Consider the following 18,059-nt stretch of genomic DNA (forward strand, 5'->3'; position numbering starts at 1 on the left):
AAATTTTGTTTGAACTACTTTGAATTTAAAAATTAACAAAAAATGCTAATTATTACACCCTATCGTAGTAGTATAAATCTTTATGCTACTCCATATAATTTAGTTTTATTTATAACAGTCATTATTTAAGGTCTTGTAAATAAATAATGGCGTCCATCTACGGCGATCGAACATCAATCCTTTCACACTATCAGGAGCTGCGTATAAATATTCAACAAAATTGATTCTCATCGATTTTTATGCGCATGACGAAATTAAGCTTTTCAGAGCGAAAACACTTAAAACTCGCAAAATTTATAATCATGTTCCCCTTCGCTAAACTACAAGACAAATGAGTAGTATCGAAAATTGATTGGAACTATATGAACAATTACATGGTTAAATATTATGATTATTAATGTTATACAATCATTTTAAATTTTTTAAATGTTCACGAAATTAGACTTTTTTTTTATTACACACGTACAGATATTAGATTTTATGCTGTATATAGGCATAAAATTTGCTTTAAACTGTAAGGTAGATATTTTACACAGAGTAATCACTTTCAACTGGGTTAAATACGAATATAATAATTGTTAATTGTTACAACTCTTATGAGAATTAATATAAAAATATAAACCTACTGTTAATTTTTAAATTAAAAACAACAATATTTTTTAAAGTCTCAAAAAGTTATTCAAAAACTTATACAAAAATAAAACACCGTGAAATAGCATATTTACACATACAACCGTAGTTGCTTACATAAACTAATGTACACGACATGGTTAATAGTCAATATTTTATGACTTCTAAATTGACATGGTGACCCGGAAAACCTTTAACCGCAGCTGTAAGTAGCTTGTAATAAGTAATCTACAGAAACAATTTGTTTCGCTTTTTTTTCTGCACTACGTAATTAAGCGCTTTAGAGCGTGAACGCGTAAAAACTTTCAGTTTCAAAACGAAGGCTGCTTGTAAAGTATAATTAGATCAATGCGATAGTATGACTTGGTATTTTCAAAGGGTAGAAATATATTTAAACTTTTAGGGTTTAAAATAAAAACTCTTTATTAAATTACAGATATAAACTTTTACTTTTTAAGGTAAAAATTCATACTCAAAGCTGAAATAGAGCATGAAAAATAATTAGGTATTATAAGTTGAATTATTCATTTTGATTAAAAGGTTAGTTTTAAACTCACTTTCAGTTAAAATAATTCACAAAAACAACTATTTTTACACTACAAAAAAGTAATTCAATAACAGTTAACTTAATGTAATAAAAAAATCATTACATAACTTGGTATTTTCAAAATGTAAAAAAAATTCAAAAAGTAGTTTTTTTTTTCCTGAAACTGAATTATTTTATAAAAAAAAGATTAAATAGTAAAACTTATAATGATTCTTTTATACAACTAAGTAAGTTTTCATTAACTTAAATTTTATAAACTAAACGAAAACGGTAATCTCTATAATCCATAAACGTGATTAAAAATCTATTCTATGCATTATCACGACATCTTTGAAAGATTTACTGACTTCACACATTTAAAAACTTTATTAAACTAATAAATAAACAATAAACTTAGTTTTAAATTGTGTAATCATTTCGCAATGACTTTTAAATTATGCCTTTGATACTAGAACCTCCAAGACCAACGATGAAAGCGGCAGGAGCTTGAAAAATATAAAAATTAAAAAAATTGAATTTTTTCTTGGTACTTATCTACATGACGTAATTAAACGTTTCAGAGCGCAAACTCTCGATTTTAAACTATCGAATTAAAACGCGCTTTTAAAGTACTAATTTTTATAAATAAATGGAAAGCTGTGTAAAAGTTACAATTCTGACACATTTAAGCTTAAAAATAAAAATTTAAACTCAAAGCGCAAACAATCAATGCTTAAGTAGATTGCCAACTTATAAACTAAGAGTTTAAAGCAGTGTGAAACCAATGTTGAACTATGAAAAAGAGAGTGTAAGTTGTACTAATTATATAGAATGAGGAAATGATTTAAAAATTTTAGCCATATTTAAAATTGACTTCTAAATAATAGTGAGCTTGAACCGTAGAATACATAACCTTCAATTACGTGTGCAGTAGTTTCATATAAGTAAGCAACAGAAACAATTTATTATCTTTTTTGTACCTACGTAAAAAAGCGCATCAGAGCGCGAATAAAGTATAATGAGATAATTAGTTTCTTTAGTTTAATTAGTTTGGAAACTAAAAAGGCAAAAATAGACTATTTCACTAAAAAGCTTTATTTTCTATCAGTTTTTGAGCAATTGTTTTAAAAAATTTTATTTTAACCTTTTATGAATTTTGAAAAGCTTGTAGGAAACAGACTTATTTTTTTTTTATAAATTTTTTTTTTACAAAAAAAAATACTGACTTTCTTATTTACGTTGGTCATAATATTTTTTATTATTTTTCAGAACTCTGCTTACTACAGATGTTATATTTGTATTAGTAAAAAGAAAATATCCTGAAAATATAAAGTAAATTACTTTAAATATTAAGGAGGAGATAGATTAATAGTGTACCTTAGAAAATTCCATGAAAATTGACTATGAACTTTTTTATTCTATACGGTTGTATCAGATTTTTTTACGAAACTGGTAATATCTTACAAGTAAGATTTTTTGTTCTATAAAATGCATCTAAGAGTTGATTCTTTAAGCTTTAATATAAGAGAAAAATTTAATTTTTACAAAAAATGTTTGACCTTTCTATGCACTTAACTTAACGTGATAAAAATTTTCATAGTACGACTTGGTAATTTAAAAACGTAAAAAGGCTGAAATAGTCAATGAAAAAAATACAAGTTATACTGACTGTTTTGTATAAAAAATATTATTTTTTTTAACTTATTTCATTTTCATAACTATACAAAACAGCATATTTCACACTTTTAAAACGTAATTAATCGTTTTATAAACTTTATTCTTTATTTTTTTATATAACAGTCATTATTTAAAGACTTATAAAAATGTAACAATGGCGTCCTCAGGTTCGTAAACCCACTAATCTATCACGCCTTCAGGAGCTTAATAAAAACAAGCAGCAAACATTTCCTCGATTTTTACGCGCGTGACGTAACGAGGCGTTTCAGAGCGCAAATGTTACAAACTCCCAAATTTAAAAAACATGATTTCCTTCGCTAAAGAACAGACGATTTTTACGCGGCGACAAATTCATAAAACTGTCGGCAAAGTCGATAGTGTACGCGCTGAATCTTAAAAGTGAGTGGTATCATAAATAAAACAAACACAAAAGACACGCTTTTAACAAGAACACAACAATTTTCTTTATGAAAAGACATACTTTTTTTTTAAATAATCAAATGTAGGTATAGTTTTTATTTAAAACAAACACCTAATACTATACTATTATATTTTCTTAAAACAAAAATGAACTCACTAAAACTGTAAGGTACGCACTTTTGGATGGGTTAAACCTGGGTACCTTAAAAATTTTCCTACAATATTATTAACAATTTCAAGTTTAAAAAAAAGTTAATTATCAACCTTAAGTATTGAAAATTGCTCAAACAACTTAAAAAAAATGGACTGATTTTGAAATTCAATGAATAAAAAAAGTAGTTTTTAGTATTTTTATTACATATATAACAAATCAACTAAGTAATACAGCTAATAAGATAAGTCTAGGAGACAACATCAAAACAAATTTAACAAAATAATAATAAAATTACTTACAATACTGTCGTTAAAGGCTAAAAGTTGAAGATGAATAAAAACTACCACAATAATGTATTTTATTTTTCATAGTGACTTTTGACAAAAATGAGTGTTTTACGCGTTAGGAAAATAACAAAAAGTAAAACTTTTACTTCCTCAAAAATAACTTCTTATCGAGTCTTATAATGATACAAAACTTGAAAAATTCAAAATATTCGAGCATTATCTTAAGAAATGCACTTTTACTGTTTTTTAGGTTTATGTTAACTTACACGCAACAACTAAAATATTATTATTTTCTAATATTTAACTTAATATTATTAATATTAAGTTGGTTACAACGTAAAATTGATAGCTTTGAACCAACATCCCACACGCTACAGTTTAATTTTAATTAATACTAATTAATTTCTACATTTATAAGTATTGATACGTCACTATACACTTAAACATTGAATAGAAAAATAACCGACTTTCTATAATTTACTATGAGAAGTTTAACTGGTAGAAACCTATTTCATATTAATTGAAACTAATATAATACACTTTCTAACCTCAATGATAACTAATTGCTTAAAAAAATAAGTTTCTATTTATGTTGTAGTTTCAAACAGCTTTAAATTTAAACAAACTTGTTTAATATAAAAAGGCTTTATCAAATACAAATAAAATAATAATTTTATTTTAAAAGTATACAAATGCATCAAAAGTGCTGTATTTTTGATGAATAGTAAATAAACTTAATTTTTTTTAAATTTTAAAAATTAAGTATTTATTTAGATTACTTTTTAAAAACACGTATAAACTTGACAAACCTAAAAACTTAACAAACTGTATTACATAATTTTAAAACTCTAGAGACAATTTTTTCTTGCTTTTGATAGTTTGAAAGTACACTATCAATTGTATAAATTCAAACTAACTGCTCAAATTCTATAAATTCAAGCGTTTGTTAACAAAGATCCAAGCGAAACAAGTTCTTTTAAATATATATATTAATAAAAATTTAACGGTATTTTTTTTTCCTACAATAACACATGTTTCTGTGTGTTAACGGTTTAAACTTCAACGGAACTATGAAGAAAAAGAAACTAGTTAAGTATGTGTAGTATCTAATAGCATAATATGTATCAGTTCAAAACAAGTATAGGCTAGGAAATTGTATTGATATAAAAATTTTAAATATTTTTTTTGACGCTTGTCATCAAGATGACGTCACTATGAATCTAACAGAGAACATAATTTTTGAAACACTTTTAAAGCTCTATCTAATGTAACATAATTTATGTAGTTAGTAGAACTATAATTTTATTATCTGGGTAGGTGTCTGAAATGCACAGAGCAACATTTTTTAAGTCATAAATGTCCGGTTTTTCGTGTACATCATATGGAAAATAATGTTTTGAAAAAAAAATACTAAGTTATAAATGTTTTAATTACAGCAGTTAAATATCGTCCATTTTAACTTTATCGGCAACAACTAACATCCTACCATAACATATGGTTTTAAACATTATAATCATTAATAAATGACTTATAAAAATGATACAATGGAGACCACGAGTGTACGATACCTTTAAGTTTAATTGTCATACGTAGGAGATTTGTATAATTGTCAGCGAAACGTTTCTTTTGATTTTTTGCACATGACGTAATTAAACGTTTCACAGCGCGAATGCTTTAGACTCCCAAACTTTGAAATTATATTGTATTTCCCTTCGCTAAATTACAGACAACTTTAGTGAAACTATAAGCTTGTTTTGTACAAGTAAATAAAATTTACAATTCCGCACTTTTTATGTAAAATATAAATACGTTTTTATTATAATTCAATTCTTATATTTTTACACAAATACAACGCTTAAAAGTTTAAGACTAACACAGTAGTATTTAAATTCTATCCAGTTTACACTACCGTATTTTTAAATTATATTTTATTTCGCTAAATCACAGACAAGTACAATGTAACGAAAAACTTTGTAATCTCGATTTACAGCAGGGAAATTTATAAGGTGCGCACTAATCCATAAAAACCATACTAAATGAACGAAAAATCTTATGTTAATATGACGATAACACAATTAAAAATTATAAACAAATTATACCGTAATCTTCCTTTATTGTACAAACATATGTTTCTGTGTGTTAACGAATCAACACACTTCAACTGGGTTTTGTAAAAAAATATTACTGTAATGTAAGAATAGAAGCATAGAATAAAGTAGGTGTATACATGTTTTCATTAAAATTACAATAAAATAATTTCTACAGATTTTTACAGGTTAATAGTCAATAGTAGGTAAAATATTCAATGTTAAGGCCATAGGGGGGAACGATGTATTTTACAAGTTGATCTTATTTCAAAGAGTTTTTTATAAGCTTGAAGATGCTTTTTATCGTTTCAAAAAATTCAAATTATTTTTTGAGATATGACTAGTCAAAGTCGGGCCGCATAGTAGATTCCCTATGGAAAGGGAAAACTAAAACAGCAAAAAAAATTATTTAAAACCTATCTCCTACATTTTCCAAGCAATCTTTTTTAAATTTTCACAGTCTAATCTTTATACAATAACAAAAAAACGTTACTTTAAAATTTAAAAAAAAATTAAAAAAAATTTTTTTGAAAAAGTACTTTTTTTTTTAATTTTTGTGATAAAATTTTTAATTTTTTACATTACAAAATTCTAAAGTAACGTTTTTTGCTTTTAATATAAGGAACATTTCTGAAAATTTGAAGAAGATTGCTTGAAAAATTATGGAGAAGATGGATTTTTAGTGATTTTTTAAATTTCCGAGAAAATTGACCCCGAAAAATTTTCGGTCCATACGTTTGTATCGGAAACTTTTTACAAAAAATTAAATATCTCAAAAGTTAAATAATATTTTAATTCTACAAAAACAGGCTTGTAGTTTGTATTTAAAGCTTTTATATAAAAGCCAAAGTTAATTAAAAAAAAATGTCGGACCCCCTCCTCTATGGCCTTAAATCCGACTGTTATAAAACTATATAATATTTGTAATTATTAAGTCTAAAATAATTAAAGTAAAGTAAACTAAAATACACAACAAAACCACAAATCTTAATATAAACAAATCACTTACTTTAATGGAAAGAATAACTGATTCGAATTTATATTACCGTTGTCAATGATTGAACAAAATACATCCAATACTTACACCACAATATATATGAAGAATAAGACAGCTATTAAATTTGTATTGTAAAGTTAGTTAATTTAGTCTTTATGTTTGGGAAAGCAGTAAAGCGCTTTAATATGAAAAGTAGTATGTAATCTATTTTGAACAAAAATGAAACAACAACCATTAATTAGTGAATCAATAAAATTTAACAACGGTAAAGACAATAAAAGTCACAGAAACTTGATATAAAGTGTGTTTTTTATATTATATTTTTTTAATGATTAAATCTAAAATTAAAACAAAATCAAAGTTAGATACAATTAGGAAGCAGATTTAGTTTAAATGTAAAAACTAAAAATGTAAGAATTTAAAATTTAAGAAAACAAAGCACAAAAACAAAATTGTTATTAAGCTTACAAAGCACTTACCGATAATTAAGTTACAGCGACATACATAAAATCACAATGACTTAAACTACATCTATATTGTATATAACAGTTATTAAAATAATTGATTGTTGTTTTATAAAGTAGCAGTCGGATGTTTAACTTAAAGATCCCATACAGATATTTTAAATATTTAATAAGTAAACTGTGTTATATATGAAAGTTAAAATGTAAAATAACAAGATGGACATATGCTAAGTATAAACCTGCAGTAAAAAATCTCTAGCTCTATTGGGCGTAGTAGGTAAAAAATCACGGTTTATCTGTGATTTTAATACATGCTTCCAATTAAACTCGGAACTTAAACATAAAGATGTGAAGAATTTTAGTCGGATGGTAAAGTGAATATATAAATTGTCGGAGAATAGAAAGTGACATATCTGTAGAAATTATTTTATTGTAATTTTAATGAAAAACATGTATACACATACTTTATTTTATGCTTCTATTCTTTCATTACAGTAATTATTTTTTACAGAACCCAGTTGAAGTGTGTTGATTCGTTAACACACAGAAACATATGTTGGTACAACAAAGGAAGATTACTGCATAATTTGTTTTTATTTATATTCCAGTGAACTTGTTTCACTAGGATCTTTTGTTAGCAAACGATTAATTTTTTATTTTGAACAGTGATGACAAAACTAGTTTTTTAACATAAACTGTTGTTTTTAAATCAAAAATAGACCTTATTTATAACATAAATAACTTGATATATGCTATAATTTACTTTGAACTTTCTCTAAACTCTTGAACCCAGGCAAAAGTGTGTACCTTAAAAATCTCCCTACAATGTATAACTTTTCTATTATTTTGTTATATCAATGTAAAAGCGATGTACCAACATCCGACACTTTTCGCGTGAATTAAATTAAAATAATTCAATTTAAAATTTTGGTAGTTTTGTTAATCGACCGTTGATAGTTAAGACAAAATATTAAACGGTCAAAACTTAATCATTTAAATTGAAACTACTATAAAACACTTTTGAATCTCAAAGAAAAATAATTGCTTAAATAATTACGTTTCTACTTATGATGTAGTTTTGAACAGGTTTGAATTTTATATAAACGTGTTTATAGAAAAAATATTTTAAGAAATACAAATGAAATTTTAGTATTAATTAAAAATTTAACAAAAGTACCAAAAACGTTACATGTCAAATGAGTAGTAAAACCTTTTGGTAAAAACTAACATTAAACTTTTGAAAAAATAAGTATTATATACTAAAATGTTACACTTTTTAGAAAACTAAAGTATAATTTTATTATAAAAACTTTTAGTAATTATGCTTTAAACTTATTCTATTTATTATTATATCATATTTTCAACAGTAAGTTTTATTGTTAACTACAAAATTTATCAAAAAAGCGCCAATGAGTATGAGAGAATTTAAGTTTTAATGAGAAAAAATCAACAATATACTTTCCTTTCTAGTGTTCTCTCATATTAATTTCTTATCTTTTAGCAAAATAATAAACAATTAAGTTTTAAAACAAATAAGCTAAAATTAATCTAATCCATTGATTACAGTAACCTCTCGCTTATTTACGCACATTGTGTCCACAGAAAAAGTGCGCAAAGATATGAGAGATCGTAAAGAAACGAGAGGTACCAAATATACTTACTATAATGGGTGTTTTTTTAATATTGCTTCTAGTTAAAAGTAGACTGGGCACTTTCATTTACAAATATGAAAACAACAGATCGAACTATACATATATTAAAAAAAGGGTTTAATATTCTCTAAAATAATAATAATATGAGTAGAAGTAATTTTACTATTTTAATAATAAGTAAAAATTATCTTAATCTTTATTTATATGTAACATTTATCGTCTATTCTACTTAGCAAACTCAATTTATAATTAAGCATTTCTTTACAATTATAAAATGGTGTTTATTAATATATAGGGCAAAACTGCTGTATTATTTCTTTGTGTTTTAAACTCTGATTATTTCATTATACTTTCATTATTAAACACTGTCATGTTTATTTCAGAATTTTGATTTAATCTCTTATTGTTAACAAAATTTCTGATATACTGAGGTTTAACTAAATGTTTATCAATTACTCAAGGAACATAGATTTACAAAGTCTAAAGATATAGAGAAGTGTTTTAGCATTCAAAAACGTATTTTAATTTAAAAATATACATTAAACGTATTTGTGCAATATCAAAAAAAAAAAAATTGTTTTCTGAATTTTATAGAATTCTGAAATGCGTAACTAAACGAGAGTGCGTAACGTCACGAGTGCGTAAAGATCCGAGAGGTTACTGTATTAGTTAAATTTATTGTGGAGTTTTATTTATGTATATTTTTAAATTTATTTATAGAATAAAAATAGGCATATAGTTAAAAAAACTAAAAATCATTTTAGTTTTTTGATTTGTCATTAGTAAAACTACTTATAGATTACTGATGATCAAAAAATAAAATTTAATCCAAAATACTTCAAGTTACTATGCTAAAGGAAAACAATGAAACTCAGTTTAGATTTATATCATTATTAAACATTAAGAAAATCTAATACTTACTTTAAACATATACTTACAGCTACTTTAAAAATTATTTCTGCAATCTGTTAAAAGTACTTTTATAAAAATTATCTAAATAATATTTGTCAACTTTTAAAGCAAAATTATTTGAACTGTGGCTAGAACAAACAACAAAAAGATTGTATTTAAAATATTTACTTTAAATATAACAATTGATTAAAAAAAAATTTAATAAATGATTTAACTTTAGAACAAAACGTAATTAACTGTTATTAGTATTCAATAAGTTGTCGACTATAAAATACATCATACATAATGTAAAAAATAAAGGATCAATTTTCAAATTGTTATTCAAGTTTTCAAAACAAAACCAGTTTGTAATTCAATAGTTAAGTTTTTGTTGTAATATTCACGGGATCTTACATTATTTTATTGTTAGGATCATAATGTATTTCAACTATATCGGCAACAACTTGACATCGCTAGGAATCAAAATAAAAATTCTAGCAAACATGAAGTAGTTTAAAAATTGGAAACAAATTTTAAAAACTAAGAGCAACACCATTAACAAGTAACTTTTTTATAAGTTTTTTTTTGTAAGATTTTTGAGCAGTCAACTCTTTTTTCGATCCAACAAAAACAAAAAAACCATCAACGTTTTTTTTTTATTTTTTTAAACTAACTACTATACAGACCTTAAGTTATTCCTTAGTATTTTACTACACAAGACTGCAACGTTTCAAAATAAATTATTTTAGTGCTTATGTAATTAAAAGCAACTAACATATTGTATAAGATGATACTGAGGTTAACTATAAAGTTCAGAAAAAAAACAACTCACAGTTTTTGTTGGATGAATTTGTGCTTATTAAAATAAATACTTAATAAAACAACTCACAGTTTTTGTTGGATGAAATTGTGCTTATTCTCCTGTTTATCTGTGATTTTTGTTGAGTCAACTTGGACTGAGCTTGAGGGGCTTTCAGTGAAGTTGCTGTAAAAATATTTCGGAATTATAATTCTCGATTTTTACTTAAAATAACTTAAATTTAAAGAGCTTATAAATATTCGTACATTATACACTAATATCAATTAAAATATACAGCAGTGCTAAAAAAATATCAAAAAACACTATTAACTGTTACTAAATATATAGTTCAATTTAAATTACCTATCCAAACACAAGTATTTCTGAATATATTACACAGAAAACTATTCTTAAAGTTCATTTCTTATTTGTTATGATGAGTTAATAAATAACTAATTTTTAAGAAAAGCCTAGAGAAAAAACGTTTATGAATAAAGAAAAATATAGTTAGCTTTAAGATAAAAACAAACATGTAAATTTTAATAACTTGACACTATAACATTATTTTTTTTAACCTAACTTACAACAAACTATTCAGTTCAAAATATCCTAAAATGCGCTGAGAGTTTTCTGTAATAAAACATTAATTATCAACAAAATATAAAAAACTAAATAAACAAATACTATATAACATATATTCTAACAAAAAACAAATACATGAAAACTTTTAAACTTTAAAAAACAAAACAACCAAGCAAAATCACATAGAAAAGAAAATACTAACTTAAAATAGCCTACTAATACAACAATGTGTTTTGAGTTGTTATAATTATTTTTGTCAAACTTTATCAATACAAACTTGAACTACTTCGTTTATCGTCGCTTAAACAAACTCTCAACTAACCATTGGCAAACAACATAATTTTTCTTAAAACTATATTCATTTGGTAACAGCTACTGGATTTATTTACAAAATAAGTACTACTTATAGAAAATATTATTTCCAAAACTTCCGCCCATTACTAGCAATAACAAAGAAAATAAATACTTCTGTTACTTCCACACAGTAATAATTTAAAACAATTTGTTTGTATATGAATCCACTGATAAAACTACTACTCATAACTAAAAAATAACTAAAGTTTAAAGCAACAAACAAAACGAAAACTATTCAAAAACAATAATAATAATAAAGTACCCAGTTTAAAACACTCGTAATGCTTAATCAGGTCGGAAGCGCTCCTTTTCATTTTGAACTTGTTTTTCAAAATGACCAAGTTTCTGTCAAGCAGTTTTTCATCCATCACAACAATGATGATGTCTCCAAAGTGAAAACAACACAAGAAAAAGTGAAAATATCAAACCTTCAGTCGTAAAATAAAACAAAGTTGTAACAACACATAATGACTTCCGTACTTTGCAGAGAAAGAAACATTTTCCGAATTCTCTCGTAGCTTTTATGACGTAATACCGAAGACGTGTTTATTTTACTTTGGAACGCATTTGATGTATTATTTATGATGGTGGTGTATTTTGTTTTCTTGACCAAACATTTGTGTTACAAGGTTAACTCAAAGGTTTTGGTTAGGGTAAATTAGGCTGGGCTCACTATTAGGAAAGTGCTATGATAACAAAATAATGACAAAAAAAGGTTTGATAAAATAAATTCTTTCATTGACTTTGTTTTTATTAAGCTAAGCTCCCTAAAAATAACTTCACAAAAAAATCAAAAACATACTAAATGACAAATTCAAGGATGTTTTCATAAAATATAGAAATAAATTAATAATTCTTGTAATACAGTATTTCAATATTTGATTATTCCAACAAAATTAACCACATATAAAACTTTGTCATAGTGTTGGTTCAAGCATTGGTTAATAGAGTTAATAGGTGCGTAATTAACACATTACCTCAGTTTCCTACCTTGCCAATAACTAATACCTTTACTACATATATATTTATATGCAGACAAATAAAGCACATTACTTGAACTTTTAAAATAGTTATATATATATATATAACTGACTCAAATCTATTGTCGTAATGCAAAATACAACTCAGTTTTGATAAAAAAGCTAAGTTTGTGAACTAAAGTCAAAAAACATTTAAAATAATATTATGAAACAAAAACTTCAAAAAATATCTTCATTTCAGGCATTTATGAGCAATGCTAGGACACAAAATAAACTCTTTAGACTTGTGTAAACATATATAAGTTCTTTTTCATGAATTATTTATATGTTAAGACATATGCAGTTGAAAATATTTTAAATTTTCATATTGTAAGTGCTTTTAACACTGCTCTTTACAAGCTTAAGTGAATTTAAGTTGTAATGTGCTTAATTTTCAACTCTTTATTATCATATCATACTGAGTTAACATATTGAAACTTATTATGGAATAAGTCATAATTTAGAATCAACTTTATATAAAAAATAAATTTTTAATAACTCATTTTTTAATTTCTGCAATAAAAAGTACAAATATAAATGCCTTAAATATTAAACAATCTTTAGTGAACTAATGCATTAAACTTACATAAAGTTTATTAAATACACTAACTAGTTGAATGAACTAAGTATTATACTGATGCTAGTTTTTTTCTAGTACAACTCTACTATTTATTATTCAGTAAATTCAACTGGCGTAAAACAATTAGAAATAATAACTAAGCTTTCTCAACAAAACAGCTTTGTTATTATAACTTAACTTTTATTTTGTAATTTTATGCTAAATTAATTTAATAGATGACTTAAAAAGATAAGTAAAGATCTGAACAATACTTAAGTTATTTAAATGTTATTTACTCCCTTGGATAAAAAACTAGCTGTTAATTATAAAAAACTACATAAGTGAAAAACTTTATACATAACAGAAATAAAATAATATTTTACTAACTTGTTGTTTTCTTAGTAACGGTTGTTTGGGGTTTTGTCATCGGCTTGCTTCCCGCCAAAGTGGTCCTCCTGTTCACTCTAGCGCCGTTGGTGGTAGGACCCTTCGCCACTGCAATCAAAATAAAAAGGAAATTGAAACAAAACATCAAAAACAATTCTACACTGAACATCTTGCTAGTTGCACCGACTAATTGATGTCTAGTATGTATTAAAGGCAGACTGCGATGGATTATGACGTCATAAACATGCTGGTTGTTGCGTCACAACGGTGATTGATGAGAGAGATAGTGTCGCGATGGTTATTATAATATTATATTTGAGTATTTAAACTTTTGCTGATGTTATTTCCTGATACATCATACAAAAACCAAAAACATTTTAAACATAAAAATATTATATAAAATGTTCAACTTTAATTTTTAACTAATCAAGCTAACTTTTTTATTTATTTAATTATCTAGTTATTTCTTTATATACTGAAAAAGTTTTAATAAACAAACATTTTCCTAATTATAGTCCAACATATTTAATTAATTTAATTAAACTGTACAATTATACTGACCACTAGTATCTTTTCCATTAGATCTAATAGAAGCATTGCTGATAATGGATTTATTTCCATCACTCTTTATTGAAGTGTTGCTTCTGCTTATTGTGCTCTTGTTGAATGTAGTGTTTCTTCTATTTGTTGAGGTTGTTGAGGCTAGTTTTGATTTTAGTGGTTTTCTTTTATTTACTGCTTGTACACAACAATAAAAACAAATGTTTTATTATGTGTTATATTTTTCTCTAATATGACTTTGGTGAGTTTGTTCATTTAAAGTTTTGTAAAAAGTATTTCTTATTAATTCTATTTTACATATTTATCATATAAAAAAATAACGTCAATAAAGTGACTTTTTTTTATAAAGATTTTTTTTTATCATTCACTGTACAAAATATCAGAAAAATCTAATGCATACCCTATTTTATATCAAAAAAACACTTGATTGTTTACCATTTAAAAACCGATAATTAATCAACGAAAACAAACATTAGAAAATATACAAATAAGAAAATACATTATTAATTGTATATGTCTAGTTTTGATTAAGAATCTTCAAGCTTTTATAAGTTAAAAAACAGTTTAATTTTTTCACAACAATTTCACAAACTAACCGACTGCGGGCTTTTTGAGCGTGAGCGTTTTAGTGCTTTTCATCAAAGTTGGATTCTTCAAACCGGTAGTGGGCGCTTTCAAGCCGCTTGCAGGTTTCTTCAATGTTTTCACATTACTCGCCGCGTTATTTTGTCCGCCAGGTGGCTTAAGCAAGCTCGTCTTGTTTGGCACTGCCATCTTTGGTTTCGGCTGCAAATTTATTTGTTTTGGTACTTTATTGATAATCATGTTAATGTGAAAGACTAAAATTAATTAGTTTTTGTTATTAATTTTACATGGATTTATATATAATAAGTCAGTTCCGACCGTTTTCGTACAAAAACTTTACTACTAAAATTAATATTTGCACTTTTTATATTTTTTGTGAATATAAACTAGATTTGTTTGGTGTTTTATTTCTCGGTAATAATTTTGGGCACTAGTTATTTTATAAGTTTAAATCCATATTTTTATTTTAATGAACATTGGTTTAAGACCAAAATATTTTATTTCATTTTTGAATTAAGTTTTCTATGTAAGCTTAACTTGATTTACTTTGAAATCTTTAATAGTTTATAACAATAATTAAGCATGATTATTTTCTATAAAAATAAAGTTTTAAAACTGGCAAATCAGGTGATAAAACTGATAAAAAGTTTTTCGCACTCAGACAAAGCAAACAAAAACAATCAACTACGGTTGACTGTGAAAACAATCGATTTTTTTTACTTTCTACAGCTTTTAAATTAAAATATAAACCCTACTTGCAAAAAAACAACAATCGTAATGAAAATATGTGTCTATTCAAAATTTTCAAGAGTTAGCTAGTTTCATCAAAAAAAAAAAATTATACTTGAACTATCATTATTATTGTAGATATTTTAACCTATCAATAAAGTTAGTAAATCAACAAAAAATAATAATGTGTTTTACTACTTTTTGAAAGTTAGGTTAGATATATGAAACTTATTAATCGATTTATAAAATTTTTATCTACTAGGCTATTTAAATTTATACTTTTGATCGTTTTTTAACAGTTACCAGTTATTCGCGACTTATTATTTTCCTGCATTTAAATATAAAAGCAATTTGAGAGCTCGTATACTAGCTGAATATCTATATCAATCTTTAATTGTAAACTTTAAAAACATCAAACTGTTTAAAAGCATTTGATTTGATACTAAACTATCCATACACATTGTACACACACCACGTAATACTTAAATTTAAAACTGAATGTCTAAGAAATAATATTTATTTGGGTTTATGCAACAAAAATTAACAATTACTCAAACTTAAGTTTTTAAAAAACTAACTTTTGTTATAAAAACCAATTGAAAGTAATCAAAATTAATTTTTAAAAACATGTTCATTATCAAACCTTAACAGTACCGGCCGATGGTTTTAGCAGCCCTCCGCTAGGTCTTTGTAACCCGGATGCAGGTTTTTTCAAAACACCAGAAGGTTTCTTGAGACCTGGTTTCTGTATTTCAGGTTTCTTGAGACCTGGTTTCTGTATTTCAGGTTTCTTGAGTCCTGGTTTCTGTATTTCAGGTTTCTGAATCTCAGGTTTCTTGAGACCTGGTTTGGACGTCAAGTTGGTTCTTGCAAGCGATGGTTTCACCAATCCTTTCTTTTGAAGACTGGCCGGTTTCTGTGATAAATACGCGATAAAATTCTGAAAAATTGAATATATCTTTGTCGAAATTATGATTTACTATGATTGTATATTCATAATTTAAATCATTATAAAGACTTTTTTTCTTAGTTTAAACAAATATTAAAATACAAAATATTTAGAAAATAAAGTTATTATTTTATTAACATACATGTTAAGTAAAATAAAAACAATAAAATCAAATTTAACTCTTCCAAAACTATCTTTTTGTTTTAAATACTTAAAACTATTTCACGCTAAAACAAAAATAAAAGTGGAATCTTTAAGTAAACTATACTATAATAATAAAACTATTTTAATTTTTTTTTAAATATGTCTAAAAATAATTATAGTAGACATCAAATTTATTGATGCAATACTAGTTACTAAGTCTGATCTCATAAAAAGAAAACTATAAGGCAGAAAAACAAAAGTTTATCGTAAAAAAAAACAACTTTTGAAAAACTATATAGATTATTAAGTTTTTATTTCAGCTTACCTAAAGTATTATAAGGTAAACATCAAATTTCACGGTTAAAAACCATTTTACATTTTTTCCCAGGTGTAAATAATATTCTATATATATGTATCAAATTTAAAAGACATAAAGGATAAACAAATTTTATGGTTAAAAAAACAAATCTTATTTCTATATATCCTGCAAAAAATTAATTTCAATTAAGAAGATAAATAAACTTTTTACGGTTATAAAAACCAGTTGAGAGTGGAAAATCAAAAAATACATTTTTAAAGGATAATGTATAAAACGTAAACCGACTTTTAAAGGATTATACGATGAACAGCAATTTTACGGATGAAAAACAAATTCAGCAAATGAAAAAAAACTAACTTTGAAAACTTCTTTATCTGCTTTAGGCGATTTGGTTGCTAACTTTGACTTCTCTACATCTGTAATGTTTGTTTTTATTATTAATATTTTGATACATTTGATATAGAAGTTTATTTATATAAATCCTTTTTTTTTGTTATCATAACTTTTTCCATCTACTAAACTGTAAGTTATACTTCAGTTATTAATTAGTTTTTTTTATTTTATGTCTTAAATTTAAATTTACGAACTTTAAAAGAAAGAAAGAATTTCAACAAAATATAAATACAATTTAAAGTTATGTGATAACTCATTTAATGTTTTTTACCTTGTATTATATATACATTTGTACAAAAATGTTTTTTAAATTGACATACTTGAGCAATTGTGGTTAATTTGAATAACTTGTAACGTAGAAGTTAAATGTCATTAAGTGTTATTTGTATTTTTTCAAATAAAAAAAACACATCAATTGTAATAAGTTCTGACCAACTAATACAATTTATTGAGTTTACTTGTTGTACAATTTTAAATTTTCTTTTTAAGTCTGTCGACTAATATTTTGATCATTAGCTTCTAGAACACGTCTTTGCAAAAACTATAAAAAAATCGAGTTCTTCTAAAACTGTAACTTGAGCAATTTATTAAAGTAATTTGTATTTACAAACGAATTTAAAATTAACTTTGGTATTTTAATAATGAATTAAATATAATATAATTGAAATCACAGTCTGCTTTTAATAACATAAGACCAATAAAATGTAATGGTTTAAATAAACAGTACCAAAACAAATTAAAAAAGGTTTGTTTACAATTTTCAAAACTTACACTTTAATACATACAAACTACATAAAAAATATTATTAAGATTAAAATAACACAAGTAAAGTAATAAAACCACATAAAACATTACACACACCTAAAGTAAAAACAAGTTCAAAGAAAAACTAAC

At 24.9% G+C, this 18,059-nt stretch overlaps 1 protein-coding gene across 1 annotated transcript in view; it reads right to left on the reverse strand.

Annotated features, from left to right (window-relative positions):
• The window catches only part of LOC145840274 (uncharacterized), a 58,830-nt gene that overhangs the window by 26,232 nt on the left and 14,539 nt on the right, over nucleotides 1-18,059 (reverse strand). Inside the window, exons 10-15 of the mRNA XM_082947473.1 lie at nucleotides 17,130-17,188; nucleotides 16,004-16,276; nucleotides 14,643-14,832; nucleotides 14,047-14,187; nucleotides 13,486-13,593; nucleotides 10,675-10,770 (exon numbers count right to left, since the gene is read on the reverse strand). Coding sequence (XP_082803599.1) covers nucleotides 10,675-10,770; nucleotides 13,486-13,593; nucleotides 14,047-14,187; nucleotides 14,643-14,832; nucleotides 16,004-16,276; nucleotides 17,130-17,188 — 867 coding nt within the window. The remainder of the gene's footprint in view (nucleotides 1-10,674; nucleotides 10,771-13,485; nucleotides 13,594-14,046; nucleotides 14,188-14,642; nucleotides 14,833-16,003; nucleotides 16,277-17,129; nucleotides 17,189-18,059) is intronic.

The sequence above is a fragment of the Thalia democratica genome, chromosome 7, assembly GCF_965202585.1.
Source record: "Thalia democratica chromosome 7, ktThaDemo2.hap1.1, whole genome shotgun sequence".
Lineage (NCBI taxonomy): Eukaryota > Metazoa > Chordata > Thaliacea > Salpida > Salpidae > Thalia > Thalia democratica.